Genomic DNA, 17,672 nt, shown 5'->3' with positions numbered 1-17,672 from the left:
TCTACGTTCCCATCCTCACCTATGGTCATGAGCTTTGGGTCATGACCAATAGGACAAGATCACGGGTACAAGCGGCCGAAATGAGTTTCCTCCGCCGAGTGGCGGGGCTTTCCCTTAGAGATAAGGTGAGAAGCTCTGTCATTCGGGGGGAGCTCAAAGTAAAACCGCTGCTCCTCCACATCGAGAGGAGCCAGATGAGGTGGTTCGGGCATCTGGTCAGGATGCCACCCGAACGCCTCCCTAGGAAGGTGTTTCGGGCACGTCCGACCGGTAGGAGGCCACGGGGAAGACCCAAGACACGCTGGGAAGACTATCTCTCCCGGCTGGCCTGGGAACGCCTCGGGATCCCCCGGGAGGAGCTGGACGAAGTGGCTGGGGAGAGGGAAGTCTGGGCTTCCCTGCTTAAGCTGCTGCCCCCGCGACCCGACCTCGGATAAGCGGAAGAAGATGGATGGATGGATGGGTTTTACTTTATCTTTTAATTGTTGCTGCTTGGTGTACTTCGTTGAGAATTTTTCAAGTTTCTAGAAACTTCTCCAATCCTTGGCTGCTGATCTTTAAAGTAGGGGAAACTCATTTTTAGCTACTCTCTGAACATGAATACAGTCTCCAGTAACAGATAAAATATATGAAAATGCTACATTTTACAAAGAAAATGGCACTTAAAGAATTGTGAAATTCTACTTATCAACACAGACCAATGGAATGAAAGTACAAAAAAATGCTCTGGCGGTGGTTTATATTTTAAAGTTGCTGATTCGGTCATTTTGCTGTCAATCAAAAAGAGATTCAGCCTCAGACAGATCATCCAATCATCATACGGAAAGCCCGGCATCCAAACCAGATGGCAGAGCCCCCTTCTCATTCATATTTAGTCAATGGAATGTAAATATTCTATATTTGACCACTTGTTTTATTCCTTGCAGTCTTGGAACAATCGCTACTGTTGGAGACTACTTATGTTTAGAGACTCATTCCTTCTATCGCTCTATGTCTGCAATGAACAGCAAGAGCTGCAGCGAGCCTGACATCACACTTGCTTTGCGCTGTTGCTCCAGCTGGACTTTTTTCTCAGATATATTAAAGTACGTCTATATCGCAGAAATGCTGCCTCTGCTCCAGACAATCGTGTGTAACTTGGTTACGTCATCACAACATCCTGTTTCGGCAGGGCTGTTTCAGTGATCAAAGTCCTTTTTCGGCTGCCAAATTTTCGGTGTATCACTAATCAATTGTGCACAAATAATAAGCTTTACTGTATATCCATTCATACAATAGTCATCCATCCATCCATTTTCTACCGCATGTACCCCTCAGGGTCGCGGGGGTGGCTGGTGCCTATCCCAGCTGCATTTGGGCGGAAGGAGGGGTAGAGACAGACAACATTCACACTCACATTCACACACTAGGGCCAATTTAGTGTTGCCAATCAACCTATCCCCGGGTGCATGTCTTTAGAGGAAGCCGGAGTACCCGAAGGGAACCCACGCAGTCACGGGGAGAACATGCAAACTCCACACAGAAAGACCCGTGGATCGAACCCAGGACCTTCTTATTGTGAGGCACCAGCACTAACCCCTGTTTCACCGTGCTGCCCTTTACAGATGTCAATCACAATAATATAAATAAATAAATAATAGAGTAAAGCAGTAACCCCTGGTACACCGTGCTGCCCTCATACAATATATTAATTCAACCTGTTTTCACTTAAAATCCCTCATTTTTAAAGGTGTGGCGACTTTTATTTTGCTGTGCCACAATCAATTACATGTAGGAGACACACTGAGTTGTCTGTGAAGTTAATTTAATTATATTTATATCGCGCTTTTTCTCTAGTGACTCAAAGCGGTTTACATAGTGAAACCCAATATCTAAGTTACATTTAAACCAGTGTGGGTGGCACTGGGAGCAGGTGGGTAAAGTGTCTTGCCCAAGGACACAACGGCAGTGATTAGAATGGCGGAAGCGGGGATCGAACCTGGAACCCTCAAGTTGCTGGCACGGCCACACTACCAACCGAGCTGTACCGCCTATACAAGGTGGGCATTTAGGAGGTAGCCACTCAGCTGGTTCGTCTTTGTTGGTGAGCATTAGAGTGCCTTACTAAGCAGGTTGTGCAACACGTTCAAAAACTATTTTGGATTAAAAAAGGCGTATCTCATACAAAGCTTGTGATGATGGTGTGACTTTTTTTTATTATTTTGTTGACAAAATTATCAAACAATAATTGAAAAAAAAAAAACTCCAACTGCTTTGCAATTCACAAATTGCATTCCTGTTTTCTCTTCTTCCTCTTGCTGCAGGTCATTGGTTTTCTTGCAGCAGTACTGCACAAAAAAGGAACCTGGGAGGATATTGAGAACAACAAGCCCCGCTTTCTGCAGAGTCAATCTCCATCTAAACAGAGGAAGCCAAACAAAGTGAGTGTGAAGTTAAATGCTGACCCTAGAGCTTAAACAAATGGCCTAAATGCCTGACATTAGTTTTCAGAAGATATTTACCCAGATGAAGACTGCATTAAGTGCAACAATAGTGCAGGGGGGCGGGTGTCTGCAAATGTCATCAGTGTGAGTGTTTTTGCGATCTGTTGTAGGTTTTCCTGATTGTGGCCCCGCTGTCAGTGCTGTATAACTGGAAAGATGAACTGGACACATGGGGCCACTTCCAGTACGTGGTGGTCCACGGGCTGAAGAAACAAGAGGAGCTGGCTCGCATTAAGAAGGGGCGCATGGAGATCGCTCTCACCACTTACGAGACTCTTCGCCTCTGTTTGGATCAAGTTAATGAGTGAGAGATGTCTTTTTAAGATGCACATAACATGAGTTTTTTGTAGGCATTATTGCTGTTCTATAAAGTTACTTGTGGAGTTTTTAGGATTCTAGACTTTCTACATTTGTATATACTACATAGTATTCCTCACACAACCTGTTCCTTTTCTGCAGCATTGACTGGTCTGCCGTGTTTGTGGACGAAGCTCACAAGATAAAGAACCCAAATTCTCAGATCACGCAAGCCATGAAGGATCTAAAATGTCAGGTCAGATACTTACATCCATCCATTTTCTACCACTCGTCCCTTTCGTAGTTGCAGGGGGCTGGAGCAAATACCAGCTGCACTCAGACGGAAGGCAGGGTACTCCCTGGACAAGTCGCCACCTCATCGCAGGGCCAACACAAATAGACAACATTCATACACTAGGGCCATTTGACTAAAAATACATCACTCTCTACTGGTATCCAATACAATAACGTATCCAAAACTCTGCCAATTTTCAGTGATTAAAATGCTCAGTTTTCATTAACATGTTCATGTTTCCTTCATCAGGTCAGAATTGGCCTCACTGGCACCATCCTTCAGAACAACCTTGAGGAACTGTGGTGTGTCATGGACTGGTAGGTTTAATTATTAAACAATTTTTTAACGTGATTGGACTACTTAAAGTTTGAATGCCTCTGAAGTCCGAACAAGTTGCACAAAACTTTCAAGCACCATGTCATGCATGACCTAGTGTACTTGTTTTCTTTGGGTTTTTTTTTTGTACTTTTCATTTATTTTTAGCAACATTTAGTAATGCTCCGGCATGTGCAGTTAGTTTTGTCCAGGAGGACCATATAAAATAGTATTTTGTGCACAGATTAAATAAATATTTGGCAAATATGTGTTAGATTATTAACTAAATCATCCATTAATTAATAAAATTGTAATAAAATTACAGTTGTCCCTCATGTATTGCTGCTAATAGGTTCATAGCCTGACTGCAGTAAATCAATTTTCGCAAAGTAGGAATCATTAATTATAAGTCAAATATTTTCACAGCTATCTACATACAATGTTTAACAATTATGAGAGCCTTCTCGACATTGAATAATTACACTTGTTTAATCCAATATAGGAGACATACTAATAATAAAAAATACATATACTGTACTGACTTTAGGAGCAAGGTCTCATTTAGTGGCCAATACCATTCTAGTATTAATATTTTTAGTTTGTTTAGACATTTTTAGAATTAGTATTTAATTTATTGTCATTACACGTGCATAAAAGAATACAGGGTTATGAAATGGGGTTTAACATCCAATCCGGAAGTGCATTAATTTGTATACAGTATTTATATGTTTTCAAGTTTATTCACAATACCATATTACAATTACAACAGTAGTGACTATCTATTTAAGGATGGTGGTAAGTGAAAGGGTCACCCAGATAAGCTAGAAGAAGCTTTTAGCAGGGGGTTCAGAGGTCAGTATATGCATGAAATGCTGAAACATGGTGGCAAGCACAAAAACGCTATATGATAAACACAATATAGGAGCACAAAAGTAAGCATACACATACATACCGTACATACAGTCATTCAACCACGCACAACCCAACAGTAGTCTACCCCACATGAGGCATTAGAGATAGGTGGTTAATAGGTATGATTTCAGTTTCTTTTTGAAGTTGGAGAATGAATACAGCATCCTGAGGCTCTCATCAAGCCGGTTCCAGATCTTTGGTCCCCTGCATACAACACTTCGAGCAGTACAAGCCAGTAGACGATGTTTACCTGATATCAGGTCAAAGTTACGAGTGTTGTGGGCATGCTGGGGACGATAGATAGGAACCAAGCTACATAGCCTGAGATTCAGCTTTTGGATGACTTGATAGGTTAGACAAGCATTGTGATAAATATTGAACTCTGTCAGTCTTAAGAGATGATAATTATGGAATAGATGACGAGTGGGGGCATTAAACTTGGACCATGACAGGGCCTCTATGATTTTCTTCTGCATGGATTCTAATTTGTGAAGGTAGGTAGGGAAGGTGTTACACCAGATGACATTACAGTAGTTTAGATGAGGTTCAAAGAGAGTTTTGTATAGAGTAAGTAGAGCATAAAGAGGAAGATAATGACGAAGTTGAAAGAACAGGCCAACATATTTGGATAATTTGTTTAACATTATATGTATCTAAAGAAAAAAATAATTTGCGTATTTAGAAATATACAAACTGCAGGCAAATGTAATGAATAACGAGTCGTAGGCAGGATCGATTATCTGATTGGTTGAATTGTAATGTAAGCCACGCCCACAACATATCAAATTCACTAATTATGTCGCATGCCTGAAAATAACTTGAACAATTATTAATGGCATAAACATTTAAGTTCAGTACTTGTCAATTACATTGTTGATGGTGACAGTTTGACCCTGGAATGGAGTAGTTTTGTTTTCAATATTTCCTATGGGGGAAGACATAAATAGCTCCTATTAACTTTACTTTTGCATGTTTGATGTCTGTAATGTCCTTCCACACAGGGCCGTCCCTGGTTGTCTTGGCAGCTTAGGGCATTTTAAGAACAAGGTGTCAGACCCCATTGAGCAAGGCCAGAGACACAGTGCAACCAAACGTGTCTTAGCAACCGCCAGGAAGACCGTCAGAGACCTGGTTAGGAAGATTGCCAGCTGCTTCCTCAGAAGGACCAAATCTCTGATCAAGGACCAACTGCCCAAAAAGAACGACAGGGTAGGATGGGGTAACCATGTTGTCCATAACGATCACGGGGCGCTCTGTCATGCTGTCTTTTGTTCCACTCCAGGTGGTGTACTGCTCCCTGACAGACTTTCAGCGGACGGTATATCAAACTGTGCTGGACACTGAAGACGTGCAATTACTGCTGAGGTCTTCAGAGAAATGTAACTGTCAAAGTGGATACGCTCGAAGGAGATGCTGCTTTAAGGTCAGTTCACCTCTGTCGTGTGTGATATCAGAGTAAGAAGGTTTTTATTTACATTGTCAGTGAAAGGGTTCACAAAGAAGGATTTTTTTTATGGCGCAATTGTGCCTAGCAAAATAAACCAAGGTAAAAAAATATATATATATAAGAAGATTGGGAATGAAATTGAACAAAATAACTAATCTGACTGTACACATTTACATACATTAGAAATTAATTAAAAATAGACAATAGTCAGCATATGTAAATGTGACTGTAAATAGTCTATGATTGGATAGTGACTATTTGCCTGTTTTAAATGGCATTGTCGGAGATGTAATCATTTAACAATGTGCTCTCTTTCAGACAAACTCCGAGGGCGTGCCAACAAAAGCGCTGTACTTTACCTACTTGACCATATTGAGGAAGGTTGCCAGTCATGTGGCACTTCTCCAAACCACTGCAGGAACCAGCAAGAAGCAGGTAAAATCAGAGGCTTTGAACTTTGCAGCAACAAATTCCAATTTCTGCCAATCACAAACATTTTTTGACTACATAATCAAAAAAAGGCATGACATTGTAATTACAGTAGTACCTAACTTATAAGCTTAATTGGTTCTGTGACAGTGCTCTTAACTCTAAACACTCAAGTCAACGCTGCCCATTGAAACGTGGTGCTTTTTGATAACAAACTTTTGAATAAGCAATATTGTATAAAAAAGATACTACAATATTAGAATGTACTATAAACAGCTATAGTAGTTTTATTTAGTATTGCATTAATTTAGAGTGGACTTCCACAGTATTCTCTGTCAAACACACCATCTGCAGCTATGGATGATGTTTCGAAACCGGTTCTCCTGATTGTTCGATAAGAAAAGAACCGATTCCATGGATTCGAATCCCTTTTTGAGAACCGGTTCCCGTTATCGAAGCCACTATACCGTATTTTCGCGACCATAGGGCGCACCGTATTAAAAGGCGCCGTGTCAGTTACGGGTGCTATTTCTGTATTTAACGCATAAATAAGGCGCAGCGTATTTTTGGGCGCAGGCATGGTTAAACATACGCTAGCTTAAAACATACGCAAGCATGAATGGACGCTGTTTTAAAAAGGCAGCAGGAGCAAATCTAAATTGGGTTGTACTTTATTGAAGTAATTATCAATGTGCTCTCATTATTTTTTGATCAATCCTCATCTACAAATCCATCAAAGTCCTCATCTTCTGTGTCCGAAATGAACTGCTGGGCAAGTTCTCCATCAAACACGCCAGATTCCCTCTCCTCATTTTCAAAGTCAGTCTCGTTGTCCATTAGCATAGCAAGCTAGCACAACAGTAAAAGCCGACTTCTCTTGCCCCGTTGGACATATCGATTCGCTACCGTGCTGGTCCCTTTTTCTCCACAGTGTGCTTCACCAAGATGTCGAAAGTGAGCGGCACCTCGTCCATGTTGGTGATGTGTTTGTCGGCAATTTTTTTTATTTACAACGCACATAGCAGCACTATATGCTCACTGGGGACGTGCCTTTAGCGTCCTCTCTCACCTGAAACCTTCACTCTATAACGTCCGCATGCTGTCCTCAGTCACGTCCGCTTTTCCTCCATATAAACAGCGTGCCGGCCCAGTTGTATAACATCTATGGCTTTTGGAACTCGGTGCACACACAACAACCTATCTGGATTCGATAAGAGATTCGATAAGGAATCGGTTCGATTAGAGGATTCGATAATGGGCTCAAACTCAATAATTTCTTAACGAACATCATCCCTATCGGCAGCTTCTCCATATTTTAATGTACAAACCCCGTTTCTATATGAGTTGGGAAATTGTGTTAGATGTAAATATAAACGGAATGCAATGATCTGCAAATCCTTTTCAACCCATATTCAATTGAATTGAATGCACTACAAAGACAAGATATTTGATGTACAAACTCATAAACTTTTTTTTTTTTTTTTGCAAATAATAATTAACTTAGAATTTCATGGCTGCAACATGTGCTAAAGTAGTTGGGAAAGGGCATGTTCACCACTGTGTTACATGGCCTTTCCTTTTAACAACACTCAGTAAACGTTTGGGAACTGAGGAGACATTTTTTAAGCTTCTCAGGTGGAATTCTTTCCCATTCTTGCTTGATGTACAGCTTAAGTTGTTCAACAGTCCAGGGGTCTCCGTTGTGGTATTTTAGGCTTCATAATGCGCCACACATTTTCAGTGGGAGACAGGTCTGGACTACAGGCAGGCCAGTCTAGTACCCGCACTCTTTTACTATGAAGCCACGTTGATGTAACACGTGGCTTGGCATTGTCTTGCTGAAATAAGCAGGGGCGTCCATGGTAACGTTGCTTGGATGGCAACATATATTGCTTCAAAACCTGTATGTACCTTTCAGCATTAATGGCACCTTCACATATGTGTAAGTTACCCATGTCTTGGGCACCAACAGACCCCCATACCATCACAGATGCTGGCTTTTCAACTTTGCGCCTATAACAATCTGGATGGTTCTTTTCCTCTTTGGTCCGGAGGAAACAACGTCCACAGTTTCCAAAAACAATTTGAAATGTGGACTCGTCAGACCACAGAACACCTTTCCACTTTGTATCAGTCCATCTTAGATGAGCTCAGGCCCAGCGAAGCCGAAGGCGTTTTTGGGTGTTGTTGATAAACGATTTTTGCCTTCCATAATAGAGTTTTAACTTGCACTTACAGATGTAGTGACCAACTGTAGTTACTGACAGTGGGTTTCTGAAGTGTTCCTGAGCCCATGTGGTGATATCCTTTACACACTGATGTCGCTTGTTGATGCAGTACAGCCTGAGGGATCGAAGGTCACAGGCTTAGCTGCTTACGTGCAGTGATTTCTCCAGATTCTCTGAACCCTTTGATGATATTACGGACCGTAGATGGTGAAATCCCTAAATTCCTTGCAATAGCTGGTTGAGAAAGGTTTTTCTTAAACTGTTCAACAATTTGCTCACGCATTTGTTGACAAAGTGGTGACCCTCGCCCCATCCTTGTTTGTGAATGACTGAGCATTTCATGGAATCTACTTTTATACCCAATCATGGCACCCACCTGTTCCCAATTTGCCTGTTCACCTGTGGGATGTTCCAAAATAAGTGTTTGATGAGCATTCCTCAACTTTATCAGTGTTTATTTCCACCTTTCCCAACTTCTTTGTCACGTGTTGCTGGCATCAAATTCTAAAAAAAAATGTTTATCAGTTTGAACTTTAAATATGTTGTCTTTGTAGCATATTCAACTGAATATGGGTTGAAAATGATTTGCAAATCATTGTATTCCGTTTGTATTTACATCTAACACAATTTCCTAACTCATATGGAAACGGGGTTTGTATAAATGTCCCCTGTTTAGATATAATTTTAACATCCTTGGCGGAGGTTATCAGCTCATTCTATTTTAGTATGCTTCAGATTAGCAGTGATATGCTCCAACTGCTTCACAAAGTCTGCGACATGCTCAGTGATGTTTTTGTTCTTTAATTCAATAAATATCATCCACGTCTTCTTCTCACCACTGTTCTTTACACTTACGTTCTTCCTTTTACTGGATGGTAAAACAGCTTTAGCTATTAGTTAAAGCTATCCAGTTAGGCCAGATAATTTGGTCGCATCTTACGGTGTTCACTGTGACATTCGCTACGCCAACTATTGGAATGGATGCTTGTAAATATAATTTTTGCTTTCAATTCAAAACATACCAATTACTTGAGAGACCACTCTTATTTGAGAACAGTCTTAAGTTGAGGTACCACTGTCTAGGACTTGCTCTGTTTATTTTTAAACGTAACCATTTGAGGTCCCTAAACAGCAAGGTATTCTGCCAACAAAACAACATGTGTACAGCTCCACTAATGGACTTTGGAGTGCTACTTTCAAAGGCAAAATTAAAGTATTGCTAGAAACATAATTTTGTATGGGACTTTATTGTATTATATGTATAGTACTTGTTCCGAAAAGAAAAAAGCATAAAACACCACCAGAATTAAGAGATATTACAAGTCAAAGTGATGAAGCTTAGTGTTACCCTCATGACTTGGTGTAACTAAACATTACCCTATAAGATGAAGGCAATTGCATTTTATTGATATTTGAAATGTATTCAATGTTTATAAATGAATATTTAAATATACTAAATGTAAAAAAGGGAATAAATATTCAAAATAAGATCATTAAATGAAATCTAGTTTGGTTATGCCATCATGAGCGCAACACAAGGTTGTAAAAGTTTCAACTACAATTCTAAATAAGATGTCAAAAGCAAACTGAAATCAAATACACACAGCTTAAAGATTGATCAATACCTATTTAAATTCAGTAATACATAAATATGATGATTTATCAAAATATAAAAGAAACAGAATGCTCATGATGGTTACACCAAAAAGTAACACTATGAGTCGCTTTTTTCCAAGTTTTTGGGGCATTTTTATGCTATTTCCAAGCATCTCCTTTTTATTACCGTTGATTTTAAATAGTCAAATAATGTATATTATATATGCATGCCCTAGTAAACAAAAAAAAAAGTCATATTTATTTTGATTGTTACATTTTGAAGTACATTTGTGCAGGTGGGTGCGAATGTACCCATTACCAGAGCTGTACACACATTCATGTCAGGGAATGGGACCTGCTCGATCGAACACCAACAAAAGTCCCTTATTTCAGTAACAGATGGTTGCACCCTTCACACGCCTCATTTGTTGTAATAGGAAAAGTACGTGGGCGCCATTTGTCAAAAGGTGTTCCAGAAGTTTCCAGACTTTTTGCAGCGGTGCAAAGATGAAGCGTTTGAGGCCTTGTCTGACCCGACGTACAGTGGCAAAATGAAGGTAAAAGCGCAGTACAAAGGCCTTGTCAGCTTCTCTTGATGTTAAGGACAATTTCCCCCCCCTTAGGTTTTGCATAAACTGCTGAAATATTGTCTGCAAAAGAAAGACAAGGTGCTTCTTTTTTCACTGTCGACCAAGGTAAGATATTTGAGTAACTTTTTTTAATAGAGAATTGTTGAATATTGTTTTTACAGTAGGGCCTTAAAAGCAGCAGAGCACTCCAGTCATATGGATGATCTTTGGTTAGTGTAAACATACTGTAGGTGTACCTAATGCATTGGCCAGTAAGCACATGTCTTAATGGATGGGCAGCTGTCCCACAGGAAATTGGAAATTTGATGTTTTGTTATGTTTACACGCATCAGCATTATTAGACGTTCAACGCCCATTCACGTCCTAACCGCACGCTAGTGGACGCTTTAAAAAAGACAGACTTAATTGCTGCTCCTGTCACAGCCGTGCCTTGTTTAAAGACAAAATACAAACTGGAGACATGGCTCTCTCATGACACAGATTAGTTAGTAAGCTTCAGGGCTTTCTGAAAGTAAAAGTAATTAGAGCTTTTAGGAAAATGAGACTGTGCAGTGCTGCACTGTTGTCACCTGAGACACAATGATAACATTATGAACTGCTGAGGTGATTGTTTTTACACTTTTTTTTATAGCAATCAGGCAATCTGTTGTTTTTGCTTGTTCACTCAAATGCGAAACATTTTCATAATCTTGCTCAGTTTTGATTGGAAGTTGTTTGCCAGATGTTTTCGGCTATGTGTAATAAAGGAACCTCCAATTTCACACATTTTCGCTCAGTATTTTAGTAAAAAACTGCCATTACATTCCCATTCATTCCCATGTTAAGTTTGCAAGTTTAGTTCTGAGTCTTCCTCATGTTTTCTTTTCATTTTCGCCTGGCAGCTGCTGGATGTTCTGGAGAGCTACTGTATGGCTGAGGGGCTGGACTACAGCAGGTTGGACGGGACAACCAAATCCAAGGAGCGAGTCCAGATTGTCAAAGAGTTCAACAGTTCCCCTCACATAAACCTCTGCCTGGTGTCCACCATGTTAGTCTGCTGATTCACACTCATTATAATGATAATACAGTACAGGTTCTTTTGTTTTTAAGAATGTGGAATAGGTTGACTCTATCCTTCCAGGGCAGGTGGACTTGGTCTTAACTTTGTTGGCGCCAATGTTGTGATATTATTTGACCCAACATGGAACCCAGCCAATGATCTCCAGGCTATTGACAGGTTTGTCAATGCAGCCTCCTCCATCTAAATGTCTAGCTATTTGAATATTCCTGACAGTATATTTTTACATTGGGTCTCTTTAGAGCGTATCGCATTGGCCAGTGCAGAGACGTGACCGTCCTCAGACTCATCTCACTTGGGACTGTGGAGGAAATTACCTACCTTAGACAAATCTACAAACAAGTAAAGTGAAGATTATGATGTGCGCTTATCTGCACTTACGTAACAGTTATTTTTAGATTTTAAACCATTGGCTTTCCATTGTGTGGTACCAGCAATTGCAGAGTTCCGTCGTCGGTATGGAAAGCGCACGGCGATACTTTGAGGCTGTGCAGGGCCACGAGATCCATAAGGGGGAGCTGTTTGGGATCAAAAACCTTTTCAGGCTACAGACCCAAGGGACATGCCTCACTCGCAAGATACTAGAGGTAAGATGTAGTGTAGAGGTAAGATACAATTACAGATGCTTAATCAAGTTGCAAAGCTAGTAGGGCTGTAATGGTATCAAAATCTCACGGTACAATTTCACAGTATTAAGGCTATGGTACGATATTATTGTGGTATATGCCAAAAAAAACTACCGTATTTTTCGGAGTATAAGTCGCATCGGCCGAAAATGCATAATAAAGAAGGAAAAAAACATATATAAGTCGCACTGGAGTATAAGTCGCATTTTTTGGGGAAATTTATTTGATAAAACCCAACACCAAGAATAGACATTTGAAAGGCAATTTAAAATAAATAAAGAATAGTGAACAACAGGCTGAATAAGTGTACGTTATATGACGCATAAATAACCAACTGAGAACGTGCCTGGTATGTTAACGTAACATAGGGACGGTATAGCTCAGTTGGTAGAGTGGCCGAGCCAGCAACTTCAGGGTTCCAGGTTCGATCCCCGCTTCCGCCAACCTAGTCACTGCCGTTGTGTCCTTGGGCAAGACACTTTACCCACCTGCTCCCAGTGCCACCCACACTGGTTTAAATGTAACTTAGATATTGGGTTTCACTGTGTAAAAGTGCTTTGAGTCAGTAGAGAAAAGCGCTATATAAATATAATTCACCTCACTTCACTTCATTATGGTAAGAGTCATTCAAATAACTATAACATATAGAACATGCTATACGTTTACTAAACAATCTGTCACTCCTAATCGCTAAATCCCATGAAATCTTATACGTCTAGTCTCTTACGTGAATGAGCTAAATAATATTATTTGATATTTTACGGTAATGTGTTAATAATTTCACACATAAGTCGCTCCTGAGTATAAGTCGCACCCCCGGCCAAACTATGAAAAAAACTGCAACTTATAGTCCGAAAAATATGGTACTTAAAATGCCATAGTGTGTACAATGATGCGGCAGGAATGTTTAGGATAAACATATGTTCTGTAATTTAACACAAACATAATGCTTAAATGTTCTTATCAAATTTAGTACGAGAAACAAGTATTTTTAAGTTCAAAGAATTGTGCGAGGACATCCACTGTCTCTCTCAACTTTTGCTTTTGAAAAAGCATTGTCCTCTACTCTGGACATTTTTTTTATAATAAAAGCAGTTTATTATACTAATTATACGAGCTATACCGCAAAACGTATAATGAAGAAAAAAATATACACTATATCTACAAAAAATATATAATAAATAAACAGAACTAAATACAATCTAGCATAACTATAACATTTTTAAAGATGTATTAATTTAATGATGCAGTAGATCTTCACAATTCCTGGGGGTTCAAGACCCCCTGCAAAACCTGTGTTGCACAGGGATGCTTCCCAGTGGAATAGGTTGCCTCATGAATTAAATAAGTCAAATAAGGAAGGGGTTGTAAAAACAAGTTTGAAGAGATACTACACTAAAGTGTGTTTTTTTCTTTTATTTTTATTTTTTATTTCATATATGACCTGTTTTAATGGATGGTATTGCAATACTGTTTCTTTATGTAGAGTTTTATTGGAGTTTTTGTTCAGCTGTTGTGTTATTGTCTTTTGTTGATCTGGTTACTGTGTTGCAACTAATTGGGATCCATTTTAAAATGGTTCTATTATGCAAAGCCAACGTTTCTAACCTTTTTGGCACCTGTTTTTGTGTATTTAGGATCCCCATTAGTCCCAAAAATGTTAAATCAAACCATGGAGGCATGCCGGAGATATTTATAAAACAATCTTGCCTTCTTTCAACCTTGCATCAAATGAGACGTTTGGAATTTGAGATTTTAGTGACATATTTTGCCTTAGTTATCTAATCCATATGAATTTCATTTACAGTAGAGGGCTTTAGGCTTTCTGGCGTTGTGTGAGTCCGCCATTTTTGATCAGTTGTAGTTAGGGGTGAAACAGTACACAAAAATTTCGGTTCGGTACGTACCTCGGTTTAGAGGTCACGGTTCGGTTCATTTTCGGTACAGTAAGAAAACAACAAAATATAAATGTTTTGGTTATTTATTTACCAAATTTGTAAGCAATGGCTTTATCCTTTTAACATTGGGAACACTATAATAATTCTGCCCACGTTAATCAACATTAAACTGCCTCAAGTTGTTGCTCAGATTAAATAAAATAACAAAACTTTTCTTCTACATATAAATCGTGCAACATTAAACAGTTTCAAGTCAACTCATTATGCTTAATTTATTACAGCATTTGGGAAGCCTGTAGTTGATTTTTATTATGTAAATGTTATATTTTTATCAACATGTGATAGCAGGGACCCTGCCATTAAAAGCTTTTCTGTCCGTAACACACACACACCGCAAAATGAGCTAACGTTACGCTAAAAGCTAATCAGCCTTCACCTCAAGCCAGGACTGTGAGCGAGCTGAGCTGCAGTTTAAAGTTTCTAGAAGGTCAACGGGCTCATAGTGATGTTACTAGTAGTTGACTGGGAGGTGTTTATTATAATTTGGGAGAGTCCGCTGCCTGATGCTTACCTGCTATACACCTATCTGCTCGACGCTGAAGCATTGACTACATGCGCTCTGAATACGCACTGCTGATTGGCTGTTACCGCTTTGAATACACACTGCTGATTGGCTGTTACCGCTTTGAATACGCATTGCTGATTGGCTGTTACCGCTTTGTGTGTAACCAATCGGATGGTTGTGTGGGTGGGTCAGTGCTGGGTGCTGAGACAGAGGCGGAAGAAGCAAAGCAGCTTGTTAAGACTTTAGCTAAGAAACTCGTTCGGTACACCCCCGTACCGAACCGAAATCCCCGTACCGAAACGGTTCAATACAAATACACGTACCGTTACACCCCTTGTTGTAGTCCAAAGTTGTTGTCAATAAGTTCCTTATTTTTCTCTGTCTTCTTGCTGTAGGGCAGACTTGCTCGTACATGCACATGAATGCAAAAATCCTCCGAAGATGCCATTTCTAATAAAAAAAGTAGCATATAGTTCTAACTTTTATCTGTCAGTAAACTGGATATGAAAGCGCTAAAAACTACAACATGGCTGACGGGGGCGGAGACGCAGTTGAAGGGGGTGTGGGCTTCGGCATGTAAATTAGACCACCCATGAAACGGCGCATTCCGAAGAGATTTCAAGCGGGTTGAAGAAAAGATGGTCTGTAAAAGAACATTTTGACCAAATAACCACCATTACATGGTATGTACAGCACAATGAAGTTTTTTAAATGTGGGGGAAAAAATATCATAATATGACCCCTTTAAACCACTGGATACATTTCACAAATAAACACTGTGCAAAATATGAAGAATACTGCAATGTAAGTTATGTGCTATAGGCCTATACCCATTTAACATTTTGCTTCAACACAATATTAATGAAAAAAGTAAGTAAAATAACATATTCTACCATCAAACAAGTAAGGCAGGTTAGTTTTTGAATAATTTCACAAATGTAAATATAAATGATAATGCTGCACTGCAAAAACTGAAATCTAAGTAAGTAATAATTCTTCTCACTAAACAGATTTTATGTTAGAGTGTTTTACTTGTTTTAAGGGTTTTGGTCCTAAATTATCTCAGTAAAATATTACAGCTTGTTGCTGAGATTTTATGACCTATATTGACTAAAACATGCTTGAAACTAGAATGTCAACTGATGCAAAGCTCTATCATTAACACTCACAAGTATAAAACTACTTTTTTAAAGTAACAATTTCTTACTTCTACGGACTGTCTTATTGTGGCGGTTCGCTCCCTGTACGATCAGTGTCAGAGCTCGGTCCGCATTGCCGGCAGTAAGTCGGACCCGTTTCCAGTGAGGGTTGGACTCCGCCAGGGCTGCCCTTTGTCACCGATTCTGTTCATAACCTTTATGGACAGAATTTCTAGGCGCAGTCAAGGCGTTGAGGGTATCTGGTTTGGTGGCTGCAGGATTAGGTCTCTGCTTTTTGCAGATGATGTGGTCCTGATGGCTTCATCTGGCCAAGATCTTCAGCTCTCACTGGATCGGTTCGCAGCCGAGTGTGAAGCGACTGGGATGGGAATCAGCACCTCCAAATCCGAGTCCATGGTTCTCGCCCGGAAAAGGGTGGAGTGCCATCTCCGGGTTGGGGAGGAGATCTTGCCCCAAGTGGAGGAGTTCAAGTACCTCGGAGTCTTGTTCACGAGTGAGGGAAGAGTGGATCGTGAGATCGACAGGCGGATCGGTGCGGTTGTCTTCAGTAATGCGGACGCTGTATCGATCCGTTGTGGTGAAGAAGGAGCTGAGCCGGAAGGCAAAGCTCTCGATTTACTGGTCGATCTACGTTCCCATCCTCACCTATGGTCATGAGCTTTGGGTCATGACCGAAAGGACAAGATCACGGGTACAAGCGGCCGAAATGAGTTTCCTCCGCCGGGTGGCGGGGCTCTCCCTTAGAGATAGGGTGAGAAGCTCTGTCATCCGGGGGGAGCTCAAAGTAAAGCCGCTGCTCCTCCACATCGAGAGGAGCCAGATGAGGTGTTTCGGGCATCTGGTCAGGATGCCACCCGAACGCCTCCCTCGGGAGGTGTTTCGGGCACGTCCGACCGGTAGGAGGCCACGGGGAAGACCCAGGACACGTTGGGAAGACTATGTCTCCCGGTTGGCCTGGGAACGCCTCGGGATCCCCTGGGAGGAGCTGGACGAAGTGGCTGGGGAGAGGGAAGTCTGGGCTTCCCTGCTTAAGGTGCTGCCCCCGCGACCCGACCTCGGATAAGCGGAAGAAGATGGATGGATGGATGGATGGATGGAATTTCTTACTTCAAGCATGAAAAAAAAAATCATGATGCCGAGCGCATATCATTATGTCAAGATATAATGACAATAGCATTTACTTAATTTAAGAATATTTGTCAACATATTGAGCACAAAGGTCTCTTTTTTTTCTACCAAACCAAGCACTTATTAGTGAGAATATACTTATTTTAAGGTATTTTTGGGTTCATTGAGATTAGCTAATTTTACTTGTTTTGGAAAGTCTTGACAAGCCGAATTTTCTTGTTCTATTGGCAGATCATTTTGCTTAGTTCAAATAAAATACCCCTAATTTTTGTAATTTTTTTTCTTGTTTTTGAACACTGACTTTTCGCAGTGTGACAACTATACGATTTGTAGAGCTGTACATTTTTATGTTGTGCTTTGCAGTCGTATTGTAAATTGTATTTTTTTAATCCCAAGAAAATAGGTGGAAATTTCGCACATACTGATAGCAAGATATTTTGGGGAAAATTTTTGATAATATTGGACATCCCTGAACACAATGTTTTGTCAAAGCATCTTCTGTGTTGGAAAATATTGAGTGGATTGGATTGTGAGACAGTGCCCACTGCTGGATTCATAGCTGTGCTACCTTTTTTTCCCTTTGCAGATACTGCCATCAAACCCCACTTTTCTTAAGTTATGTTAGAAAATATAAATTATTATACAA

The 17,672-nt window shown here is 40.3% G+C and overlaps 1 protein-coding gene across 2 annotated transcripts in view; it reads left to right on the top strand.

The window, feature by feature from the left end:
* Positions 1-17,672, top strand: part of ercc6l2 (excision repair cross-complementation group 6-like 2) — a 32,827-nt gene that overhangs the window by 7,520 nt on the left and 7,635 nt on the right. For both annotated transcript variants that reach the window (XM_061928344.1, XM_061928343.1), the window contains exons 3-15: positions 2,304-2,420; positions 2,594-2,787; positions 2,943-3,036; positions 3,325-3,392; positions 5,304-5,511; positions 5,585-5,725; positions 6,068-6,184; positions 10,440-10,559; positions 10,626-10,697; positions 11,474-11,619; positions 11,713-11,808; positions 11,892-11,991; positions 12,084-12,236. In XM_061928344.1, the coding sequence (XP_061784328.1) occupies positions 2,304-2,420; positions 2,594-2,787; positions 2,943-3,036; positions 3,325-3,392; positions 5,304-5,511; positions 5,585-5,725; positions 6,068-6,184; positions 10,440-10,559; positions 10,626-10,697; positions 11,474-11,619; positions 11,713-11,808; positions 11,892-11,991; positions 12,084-12,236 (1,626 nt within the window). The remainder of the gene's footprint in view (positions 1-2,303; positions 2,421-2,593; positions 2,788-2,942; positions 3,037-3,324; positions 3,393-5,303; positions 5,512-5,584; positions 5,726-6,067; positions 6,185-10,439; positions 10,560-10,625; positions 10,698-11,473; positions 11,620-11,712; positions 11,809-11,891; positions 11,992-12,083; positions 12,237-17,672) is intronic.

Source organism: Nerophis lumbriciformis, linkage group LG33 (genome assembly GCF_033978685.3).
Source record: "Nerophis lumbriciformis linkage group LG33, RoL_Nlum_v2.1, whole genome shotgun sequence".
Classification (NCBI taxonomy): domain Eukaryota; kingdom Metazoa; phylum Chordata; class Actinopteri; order Syngnathiformes; family Syngnathidae; genus Nerophis; species Nerophis lumbriciformis.
The sequence above is the reverse complement of the archived record's forward strand: the minus strand, read 5'-3'. Positions and strand labels throughout refer to the sequence as shown.